Here is a 12,440-nt window from a genome sequence, read left to right as displayed (position 1 = left end):
TGTGGTCACCTCCGGGGCAGGCGGGAATCGAACTCATGCGGAAGCAGCTTTAGATTCTCAGTGCTGTGCTTTAACCCGCTGCGCCACCAGGGAGGGCCATCTCTCCCTCTTTTTGTGATGTTGATAGTAATGTTCTCTTTCATTCCCAGTTTTAGTAATTTGATAGTAATGGCCTTTTTTATTCCTAAATTTAGCAATTTGAGTATTTCTAGTGCTGGCATTTACTAATCAAATAACTTTTTTAGTGAGATTTTTCTTAAAAGAAGTGAAATTTACATAACATAAAATTAGCCATTCTAGAAAAGCACAGTTCACTGGAATTTTGAATATTCTTATTACACATGAACTGCCTTTATCAGGTCAAAACATTGTTATCCACCAAGTAAAATCTTATACTCACTAAATAATTACATTCGATTACATTCAATTCACTCAATAATTAGGTCCCTAGAAAATACCAGTCTGCTTTCTGTTTGTAAATATTTACCAAACCTGCAGGGCCTATCAATGGAATTAATACAGTTTATGATTCTGTGTGTGGCTTATTTTACTTAGCATAATGCTTTTAAGATTTATCCATGGTATATGTATTAGGTTGTTGTATCATACTCCATTGTATGTATGTGTCACTTTTATTTACTTAGTCATCTGTGGCTGACCATACAAGTTCTTCCCGACTTTGTTTTTTGCTTGATAAAAATGCAGTGAACATTCATGTGCAAGGTTTGGTTGAACACCAGTTCTTTTGGTATGTACCTAGGAGTAGAATTGCTGAGTCACATGGCAGTTCTATTTTTTTTTTTTTTAAAGATTTTATTTATTCACACAGAACTGGGGTAAAGGCCAGAGATGTGGAGGGTGAGAGGATTCACCAGAGACAGAGCAAGGAGCAGAACAGGCAGATCCACGAAGTACACTGCTGAGGGGAGCAGCGGGCGGGTCAGGAGAGGTCTGCCGCGCCTTGTGGTCACCTCCGGGGCAGGCGGGGATCGAACTCATGTGGAAGTGGCTCCAGCTTCCCAGTGCTATGCTTTAACCCGCTGCGCCACCAGGGAGGGCCCTATTTTTAACTTTTTGCAGAACCACCCAACTGTTTTCTACATAGCTATGTAATTTTACACTGCACCCAGCAATATCCAGAACTCTTAATTTTTCCACATTTTTCCTTAACACTTGTTATTTTCTGGCTTTAATTTTTGAAATTAGAGCCATTCTTGTGGGTTAGAAGTGTGGCTTCTCATTGTGGTTATGATTTGCATTTCCCAAATGATCAGTGATACTCAATGTCTTTTCATATGGATATTGGTCATTTGTTTAAATTAACCGTTTCCATTTTTAAAAAATATTTATTTATGCATACAGAACTGGGGTACAGGCCAGAGGTGCGGGGGCAATAGAGGCTTCACCAGAGACAGAGTGGGGAACAGAACAGGCCAACTGATGAAGTACACTGCTAAGGGGAGCAGCGGGCGGGTCAGGAGAGGTCTGCCGCGCCATGTGGTCACCTCTGGGGCAGGCAGGGATCGAACTCATGCTAAGTGGCTTTAGCTTCTTAATGCTGTGCTTTAACCCGCTGTGCCACCAGAGAGGGCCCAACTGTTTCCATTTTTAATGAAAGGTTATTGTTTTTGTTGTGAGTTACAGGAATATATATTATAGATACCAGACTCAGTAGATTTGAAAATATTTTTTTCTCTGTACTTTGTCTTTACTTTCTTAACTCTGTTCTTTTATGTACAAAGTTTTTCAGTTTTGATGATGTTTAATTTCAGTTTTCTGAAATTTAGGTTTATGATGCATATTAAGTTTTGTGGAAAAAATGAGTGCAACTTAGTTCATTCGTCATGGATAGTGAGGTGGCCAAGGAGTATAAAAATCACCATCTACACTAGTGCCTTAACCATATGTTAGGCAGATCAGAACATTTGACCACAGAACTTTCAGAAGAAGTCTCATGTCTTAGCCCATTCAGGCTGCAATAACAAAATACCACAGAAAGCATTATAAACAGGAGTAATTTATTTCTCATAGTTCTGAAGGCTGGAAGTCCATGATCAGGGTCCCTGCATAGTTGGGTTCAGTGAAAAAACTTTCCTACATCCTGGATTGCTCTAACTTCTTGATGAGCCCTTAGATGGTAGTGAGGTTAGGGATAATCTCTAGTCTCTTTTTTCAGATCACTAATATCACTGAAGAGTCCTCTGTCTTTATTTCCTCCCAAAGATACCAAATAATATTATCTACCTATATATACTTTAATGATTTATGTATTTATGCATATAGAACTGGGATACAAGCAAAAGGTGTGGGGTGGTGAGAGGATTCATCAGAGACAGAGTGGGGAGTAGAACAGGCAGATCGATGAAGTACACTGCTGAGGGGAGCAGTGGGAGAGACAGGAGAGGTCTGCCACGCCATGTGGATCACCTCCCTCTTGACGCTGTGGTAGCTGAGGCGGCTGTAGCTCCTTTGCAGTGTTGTGCTTTAACTCATTATACCACCAGAGAGGGCCCAACATTATATATTATGATTTTGACAAATGAATTTTGGCCAATGTGGAAATAACAGCTTGTTTAATTCCCTGATTCCACCACACCCCATAAGGAATGGACTTCTGCACTGAGAGTTGGGGAATGTTAGGCAATTAAGTAGAAATGCTAAAGTGCTTTCTTTCTTTGTAAAGTCTAGCTTTTTTTTTTTTTTCCATTAAGCACTTTGTTGGGTGATTAAGGTTTTTAAAATTAAATCCCAGGCTTGTAAAAAAGGTTAATTCTGACATTTTTGCTGGCTAGTCTGTTTACTTTACGACCAGGAATGTCTTTGAGTTTCTTTTTCAGTGACAATACTCTTAATTTTTTTTTGTTAAAAATTGGGTTAACATTAATTTAGAAGAATGTTTAGGTTACATTTGTACTATTTCTTACCTCAGCAGCTGTATGTATAACAGCACACATATCAATAGATGTCAGTTATCATCTACCATTAACCAGGGGTACTGCTGCCTCCTTTACTTCCCTTCACCATTAACTTTTTTTTAAGGCGTTACTGTTTTACAGCAGTTTGGGCTTACAGTAACATTAGACATTCTCCATATACATCCTGGCAGTACACATATACAACTTCTATTGTTGTCAAAACTAACCAGAATTCTACATTTTTTATTTTAAACCTAGGGTGAAACTACACTGATCATAACCACACTATATCCATAGTTTATGCGGGGATTCACTCTGGGTATTTTACATTCTGTGGGTTTGGATAAATACATTATGACATCTGCCCATTATGACTTAGGTATTATCAGAATATTTTCACTGCTCTAAAATCCTCTGTTCTGCCTATTCACTTCCCATTCTACCCTCCCAAACACAATAATACCTTTTTATTGTGTGCATAGTTTTACCTTTCTCCAGAATGTCATGTGGTTAGAATCCTTCACAAGAGTTCCTAAGTTTTTCCTTATCCTTTAAATGGAACAGGATGGCTTGAATGGGCTGGATAGAGTTAGGTATTTCCCTTTTCTCTTATGGAGTGGTAAACCTGACTGGAGTTGGGGTTTTTGATTTCATAGATCGCTTGGTTCTGATAATACTTGTATTAGGTTACGTTTTGGTTGCCTTCTTTCGCCAGAGGACAGGCCTTGTTAAGAAGAACTGAATGAGGGCCTATCTGGTGGTGCAGGGGTTGAAGACAGTGCTGTTAAGCTATTGCCAGCCACTGCAGCACAAGACCCCTGGCCATCAGGGAGCTGACCCATATGGCACAGTAGACCTCTCCTGTCATGCCCACTGCTTCCCTCAACAGTGTATTTCAGTACATCTACCTGTTCTGCTTCCCACACTATCTCTGGTGAATACTCTCATCCCTGGCACTTCTGGCCTGTACCGTAGTTTTTTTTTTTTTTTTTTTATAAGTTTATTTTTACATCATTTTGTACATTTTTTTTTTCATCTCAATTGTAATCCCCGCGGGTTTCCCGTCACCAAGTCATCCGTGTCCCACCACCATAATCCCATGCACTTTCCTCCCCACCCCCCCATTTTTGATTCCATTCCCCACTCCATCCCCACAAAATGTCTCTGCTACATGGCTGTTCATTATTCTTGTTATTTTCTCTCCTGGTCCATTATACTCCTGCTGTGAGTGAAACCATCCAGTATTTTTCTTTCTCTTTCTAGCTTATCTCACTAAGCATGATCTTTTCCAGCTCCATCCAAGTTGCTGCAAAAGACATGTGTTTCTCTTTTTTGGTTGCTGAATATTCCATTGTATATATGTACCACATCTTTTTAATCCAGTCATCTACTTTGGGCATTTGGGCTGCTTCCATGTTTTTCCAATTGTAAATAAAGCAGCAATAAACATGGGGGTGCAGGTAACTTTTTCAATCGGTGTCTTTGTGTCTTTTGGGTAGATACCTAGGAGTATACAGAACTGGGGTACAGGCCAGCTTTAACCCACTGTGCCACCAAGGAGGGCCCTGTGCCACATCTTTTTAATCCAGTCATCTACTTTGGGCATTTGGGCTGCTTCCATGTTTTTCCAATTGTAAATAAAGCAGCAATAAACATGGGGGTGCAGGTAACTTTTTCAATCGGTGTCTTTGTGTCTTTTGGGTAGATACCTAGGAGTGGGATTGCTGGGTCGTAGGGAAGTTCCATGTTAAAAAGTTTGAGGAACCTCCAAACAGCTGTACCCTAGTTTTTGAATGCATAAATTAATCTTAAAAAAAGAACAGAATAAGTGCTCTATTACACTTTTAAATGAGTCCCTTTTTCTCTTGTCTGATGGAAGAGGGGATTTTTCTTACTGTGAGAATCTGGTCAAATTCTTGAGGGTATAGCTCTAAATATTGTGGGGACTCCTCTGTTGCTGACTCTGCTTGAGGTTTTGACTGTTTAATTTTCTACACTGAGTCCCCGTCCATTCATCATTACAGTCCAGTTTTCCAACTCTAACCCTGGTATCCTTATCCTTTCCTTTTGTGAGTCTGCTTTGGTCAGTTATGATTCCTTGCATTCACTTGTCTGTCTTTTCAGTTTTGGGGGCAATTGGTTGCTCAATGCTAGGAATAGTTGTTGATTTTTTCAGCCTATTAAGATTTTCATTTATTGTGCATATGGAATGATGACTTTCAGGCTCCATTGTTGCAGAATGAAAATCCCTAATCTACTATAGCTTTTCTATTTATAAGTCAACATATTTATAGGGCTCCTTGAGAAATAATCTGTCAATTCAGATTGACTAGTTGTATATTTTAATTTATGTGAATGGAATGTAGTAATAGGAAATGCAAAGTAAAATTATTTTCACTAAGTTTTATTATTTTCAATTAAAAAACTTTAAAATTGCTTTGATTGCTAATTGTTGACTTCTTTCTTACAGATTTGAAACTAAAATAGATTCATTTTATGTTACTGGCTTACCAGACCGTTCAAAAAAACCCCGCCTCCTGTCTTCACTAGATGATGCTACATCACTCTTCCAAATTATATTTGAAATAAATCCATTAGATGAAGTTGTTTCTCAAAGGTGTATCATAGAAGCTGAACCTTTAGAAATGATATATGATGCAGTAAGCTTATTTTTGATTTCTACGTTTTAATATAGTTCAGTTTGCTTTTAAGTTTGTGTTCTCACGTTGATGATACTTATTTTAACAGAAAACAGTCAATAGTATAGTGGAATTCTTCAGACCCCCAAAAGACGTACATCTAATACAGCTCACCTCAGCAACTTTGACAAAACTTGAAGAATTTCGTGATAAAACAGCAACAGGTAAATGGTGGTGTTATTTTAGTGAATTAAGTGGTATACCTTATACTAAAATTTTAGTTATGTTAAACTGATTATAGTAAATTATACTTTATAGATTACATGTGTAGATTATAGACAGCTTCACTGATAGTTTTATATTTAAATTCAGATTAATACTTAGATATATGTATATATGTGTTTTTTTTTAACTCAGAAAGGTGTAACCCATTAAGTTAATTGCAAAATTTCATTAGGTGTTTAACAGTCTACTCATGACAGAACCTCACCTGTCGTTTTCCTTTCTTGTTAACAAGTTCAAGATTTTAATCCATTGCTCTCAGAAGACAAAGTGCCTTTTTTATTCTTTTGGATAATTTATGTATAATATAATCAACTTATTTCTTTAATATTTTGCATAATTTAACAGTAAAGCCATTTTTTGGCACAAAGTTTTAATTAGATTCCATTTTTAAATTATATAGACAAATAGAAGGATAGTATATATAATTTTAGTGGTTTGTGATAATCTCATGAGACTTGCTTTCTGACTGATAATATGGTAATAGAAAATATTTCACAAACATTTTCCAAATATTTGGAAAGCAAGTATTTTTAATATCTATAATTGTATGTTAGGTCACATTTACCATATATATCACATCTTAGTGAACACAGATGAGAAATACACGATGATCAATACTTCAGTGTAGATGTAGCTTTGTCCTATTTTTTTTTTTTAAAGATTTATTTATTTGTGCATTCAGAACTGGGGTACAGGCCAGAGGTTCAGGGGCAGTGAGAGGCTTCACCAGAGACAGAGTGGGGAGCAGATCGACGAAGTACACTACTAAGGGGAGCTGCGGGCGGGCCAGGAGAGGTCTGCCGGGTCATGTGATCTCCTCTGGGGCAGGTGGGAATCGAACTCATGCGGAAGTGGCCTCAGCTTCTTAGTGCAGTGCTTTAACCCGCTGCGCCACCAGGGAGGGCCTGTCCTATTTTTTTTTAATGTCATTTTATTTCCTGTGAACCAAGTCTTTGATTTGTTTGAAGTTGGCTTTCTGTATTTTTTTTTGTAAGATTTACTTATTTGTGCATACAGAACTGGGGTACGGGCCAGAGGCTCAGGGACTGTGAGAGGCTTCACCAGAGACAGAGTGGGGAGCAGAACAGGCAGATCCACGAAGTACACTGCTAAGGGGAGCAGCGGGTGGTTCAGGAGAGGTCTGCCTCTCCATGTGGTCACCTCTGGGGCAGGCTGGAATCAAACTCATGCGGAAGTGGCTTTAGCTTCTTAGTGCTGTGTTTTAACCCACTGAGCCACCAGGGAGGGCCGGCATTCTGTATTTTTACTAATGCTTTAATTTGTTAGGCATTCATAGTACTTAAAAAGAAGCCTGTGATCTGATGTTAATAAGGATATTATAGTTTTCTTTTGATTATAATTTCATTCATTTGCATACTACTTCTTTTTTTTGCCCTTACTTTTGCCCGGTATTTTTATTTTTTAGGTTTTCATACCAACAGCATACTGGGTTTTTTCTATCTATATTTGCAATTTTTTCCTTTTGTTTCTGGCCTTCCTTGTATAAACTCAGCCATTATTTTCTTCACTTCCCCCATCTCACAGTCTGACATTTGAAAGTTAAACATTTCTTTCTTTACTTTGGTAAATTACAGCATCCATTTTTGTCAACATATAAACTCAATGAAAAAAATCTTAACCTTCTACCAGCAATTTGTAACACTTAAATGCCATTTCCCATCCTCCTGATTTATACCAATAATTGTTGTTTTTGTTTTCCTTTTTTTAACTTCCTAAGATTTTTTTGTGTGTTGTCAACACTGCTTAGACTTGCCTCCTTATTAGCTACTTGCATAACTTTTTATTCCTGTTTGCACCTCAAACTTTTTATCTGAGATTATTTCCTTTCTATTGGAAGTTCATTACAAAGGTTTTCTTTAGTGAAAGTGTGCTGATGGTAAACATTTTGTTTTGATCTGAAACATTTTTTTTTGTTCTAGCTTTGAAAAATACTTTAAATACAGAATTAAAGTCTGGCAGTTATTTTCCCACAGTACACGCAGTAAACACTCTGTCTTCTGGCTTTCACTGTTGATGTTGAGAATTTAGGTGTCAGCAGGCTTGCTGCTCTTTTGGTAATTTACTTGTCCTTTTTCTTTTACACTTACATTTATATCTTTATATTCTATAATTTCAGTATAATATACCCCACTGTGGACTTTTGGATTCATGTGTGTGTGTCATAAATCTGAAGATTGGCAGATTTAATGAGTTCTAGAAAACGCCATCTGTAAAACTGGCAGAGAAAGATCTCTTTGAGAAAGTAGTGTTAATACTTTTCCAGTTACATTAATGAAGAAGATTTAATAGTAGAAATTTTAATTTGTTATAATAATACCAAATATTGATAAAGATATCTATTAAATTCATAAATTAGGAAAAAATTATATGGAGTTTAATATTGTTGCTACGAATAGATGCTTCACACCACTTGTTTAAGGTCTGTATCGCTGTAATTTTACCCAAGTTGAATTTATAGGTTAAAAATATTTATTTAAAGAATCATACCAGTTCTTTTAATTAATTTCATTAGGAGTGTACACATTTACTAGCAAACATTTTGAATTAATATTGGAAAATTTTACTCAAGGTCATTTTTAAATTAATACAAATTTAATGTTATTTTAAGATTGGCTATCACTGGGTTGTGGGTTGTGAAAACTATTCACTGTGAAATTTGACTTTTATGCAGGTCTACTGTATATTATTGAAACACAAAAGGTTCTTGATCTCAAGATTAATTTGAAGGCTTCATATGTTATTATCCCACAAGATGGAATTTTTAGCCCTGCATCAAACCTCCTTCTTTTGGATCTTGGTCATCTAAAGGTATATACTACTACTTATTTTATAACATGAAATATAGTTGTTTCTTTTTAATTTTTTTTTGTTTTTTAGACAGTTAGATTTAGTGTATTGATTTTTTTTTTTTACTGTAGATTATAGGATTTGAGAAATCTTTCTGGTGAATAAAGTAGAATTGCATTTAATTGTTTTTCCTATATTCTAAGAACAAACTTAAGTTCTGTAGGACAGAAGTGCCTAACTGTCCTATGTATATAATTAGAGGGTAATGCTGGAGGACCTTATTTCTTTTGAAAATTAGATTTATTACTCAATAAGTCATATAAAATGAGAGAGTTCTGGAAGTAATCTGATACATATATTTTCATCCTTATGAAGTTGTTTAGATACTGATATTTAGTATTTACCTAACATCTAGTATGTTAGGTAATCCTAATTTATGAAGTCTTTATGAATTATCTAAGATATTTTTTATCCCATCATATACATTTTTATTCCTCAGTTTTGAGGATAGGGTTTTTTTTTTTAAGATCTGTACTATATTTCTAGATCAATATGGTTGGTGAACTTGTGATTATTTAAACTAAGTAGAATTAAAAATTCAGTTCGTTTGTCATATTATACATAGAGTGTTTAATAATTATGAGTGGTTTGTGGCTACTGTACTGTACAGCTCAGAGAAGGAACAATCCCTCTACTGCAGAAAGTTCTGTTGAATAGCACTATTAGGTCATTAAGTTTAGAGGAATAGTAACTATAACAGTTTGAAGATACAGGAAAGGATGGATAATATTAGAATATTTTTTGACAACTATATGTCTTCTCTTGATACTAACATCATCCTTTTTTTTTTTAACTGTTCAGTTAGTAATTATGTAGACAGCTGCTGATTTTACAGCTTATAAAATAAAGTTCATACAGCTAATTATTTTTACTGATTTGGTTGTGGAGTTGTTTCAAGGGCAGTGTGGTATAGTGAAAAGAGCATAAGGTCAGGAATAAGGGTTTGTTCATGACTTAGGAGGTTTGCTTAGTCTTTTGCCTAAAATTCACTATCTTTCAAACAGCCAATTTTTTCCTTTATAAAATAGAATAAAATGTTTAAGTGTGTATGTATATGCATTTGCATGTGTGAATGAATAAAATCTTTATTGTTGTGAAATTATTTTTGGGATATTTAAAGTGGAAAAAGTAGTGGACATAGCATGCCAGGAAAGAGGAAATACACTTGCTTAGGATTACCTAATTGCAGTGTTAGGATTCCAAGTCAGTTACCTTAATATTTAATCTTAATATTTAATATTTAATATTTAATCTCTTCTCAGTATAGTTATCCAAATATGTCCTAAACTCAAAATTATTTTGAGCTATATTTATCTCTGTTTTTACGAAAATCCAAGATTTAAAAATATTCTTCTTTAAAAAGATTTATTTATTTATTTATGCATACAGAACTGGGGTACAGACCAGAGGTGCAGGATTGGTGAGAGAATTCACCAGAGACAGAGTGGGGAGCAGGACAGGCTGACTGACCAGATACACTGCTGAGGGGAGCTGTGGGCAGGTCAGGAGAGGTCTCCAGCGCCATGTGGATCATCTCCAGGGTGGGGATCGAATTCATGTTGAAGTGGCTTTAGCTTCTTAGTGCTGTGCTTTAACCTGCTGCGCTGCCAGGGAGAGCCCACAATATTAAAAAAATTTTATGTGGTGGGCCCTCCCTGGTGGTGCCACCAGTTAAAGCATAGCACTATGAAACTGCAGCACAAGTTCAATCCCCAGCAGGGAGGTGACCCTCATGGTGAGGCAGACCTCTTCTGGCCCATCCATTGCTCCCCTCAGCAGTATATTTCAGTAAATCTGCCTATTCTGCTCCCCAATCTGTCTCTCTGTGAACCCTCTCACTCCCCATACCTCTAGCCTATACTCCATTTCTATATGCATAAATAAATAAAAATAAATTATGTGAATTATTCTCCAGGAATGACTTTACTCCTGTCTTTTTTTTTTTTTTTAAAGATTTATTTATTCATACAGAACTGGGGTACAGGCCAGAGGCTCAGGGACGGTGAGAGGCTTCACCAGAGACAGAGTGGGGAGCAGAACAGGCAGATTGACGAAGTACACTGCTGAGGGGAGCAGTGGGCGGGTCAGGAGAGGTCTGGCTCGCCATGTGGTCTCCTCCGGGGCAGGCGGCAGGCGGGAATCGAACTCATGCGGAAGTGGCTTCAGATTCTCAGTGCTGTGCTTTAACCCGCTGCGCCACCAGGGAGGGCCACTCCTGTCTTTTAATGTAAGTAATTGGGAAATATAGCTTAATACGTAAAAATTTAATATGGTTGGCCTTATTCATGTCATAGGTAAGAATATTCATGATAAACAATTATAGTGTATTTAAGTTGTGAATTTATCCTTTCCTACTAAATTTTTATATTAGAGTTTGAATGATAAAAACTCTTCATTTTGAAATACTTGCATTCTCAAATTATTAAAATCAACTTCAAGGTGACGAGTAAAAGTCGTTCAGAATTACCAGATGTGAAGCAAGGTGCCAAACTTGAAGAGATAATGCATATAGCTTATGATTCTTTTGATGTTCAGCTTACAAGCATACAGCTGCTTTATAGCAGAGTTGGTAAGTATATTATGAAACATTGATTGATTGACTTTGCTGAAGTCATTAATTAGGTTTAAGTATTTTGTTTGAAGAGTTTTATCCTAAGTATGTTAGAAATTTTGTATTTTTTGAGTTAGAGGTGATAGTACATACTTACTAAGAGCATTATAAGCTAGGCTAGTAGTAATGTTTGCCTCTCTAAAGACATTTGGTAGTGTCTTTAGATGTGTTTGTTGTCTAAAATGGAGAGTTGGGGGCATTACTGACACTGGTAATGAACTTTAGGAGTGCTGCTAAGCCACATACAGTGTAGAGGAAGCTGCATCACCCAAAGATTACTTGACCCAAATGTCAGTGGTACAGAGATTTGAGAAATTAAAATCTAGGACAATGTTTTCCAATCTTTGAAAAGCATTGATACATATTTTAAAGGATTTTTAAAAAAAGATTTATTTATTTATTCATACAGAACTGGGTACAGGCCAGAGATGCGGAGGGTGAGAGGATTCACCAGGAACAGACTGGGGAGATGGACGAAGTACTCTGCTGAGGGGAGCAGTAGGCGGGTCAGGAGAGGTCTATGAGGCCATGTGGATCTCCTCTGGGGCAGGCGGGAATTGGCTTAAGCTTCTTAGTGCACTGCTTTAACCCTCTGTGCCACCAGGGAGGGCCCTATTTTAAAGGATTTTAAAGCCTTGATATATATACTACAGAGTGGGACGAAGACAACAGAAAAAGAAATTTACATGTGTACAGACTAATAACTTTGGATTGATGGCAGTTTCAGAGGTTTATGATGTATAGGTCACATTTTAGCTGTGAGTAATGAAGGAGAAGCAATGATCATTAATAATGTTAGTTTATATAATACTGGAACATTTTATTTCTTTTAACTGTATTCATTTTAAGATAGTGAACTAGAATATGACTGTTTTTGTCATACTGTAGTTGATGTAGAAGGAAATCCAGAAGTGTATGATAGGCAAATATAAATCGTTTATATAGAAATTCTATATAAATCGTTTATATAGAAATTCATCAGTTTTTCCCAGGAAATAACTGTATTTTGATATGTTTGATAGATTTTCTTCACTAATTTTTGAAGCCCATGAACCATACTTAATACTTTAGATTTTGAAAGGATTTGAGGAAAAAAATGTTATTTTATTACTATTGCCTGAA

At 36.4% G+C, this 12,440-nt stretch overlaps 1 protein-coding gene across 3 annotated transcripts in view; it reads left to right on the top strand.

Annotated features, from left to right (window-relative positions):
* Positions 1–12,440, top strand: part of VPS13A (vacuolar protein sorting 13 homolog A (S. cerevisiae)) — a 159,579-nt gene that overhangs the window by 46,886 nt on the left and 100,253 nt on the right. For all 3 annotated transcript variants that reach the window (XM_004677556.2, XM_004677558.2, XM_004677559.2), the window contains exons 18-21: positions 5,386–5,575; positions 5,664–5,778; positions 8,532–8,668; positions 11,147–11,276. In XM_004677556.2, the coding sequence (XP_004677613.1) occupies positions 5,386–5,575; positions 5,664–5,778; positions 8,532–8,668; positions 11,147–11,276 (572 nt within the window). The remainder of the gene's footprint in view (positions 1–5,385; positions 5,576–5,663; positions 5,779–8,531; positions 8,669–11,146; positions 11,277–12,440) is intronic.

The sequence above is a fragment of the Condylura cristata genome, unplaced genomic scaffold, assembly GCF_000260355.1.
Source record: "Condylura cristata isolate star-nosed mole 26May11 unplaced genomic scaffold, ConCri1.0 scaffold00006, whole genome shotgun sequence".
NCBI classification, from domain to species: Eukaryota; Metazoa; Chordata; class Mammalia; order Eulipotyphla; family Talpidae; genus Condylura; species Condylura cristata.
Note: the sequence above shows the minus strand (reverse complement) of the source record. Positions and strands in the feature narration are given on the sequence as shown.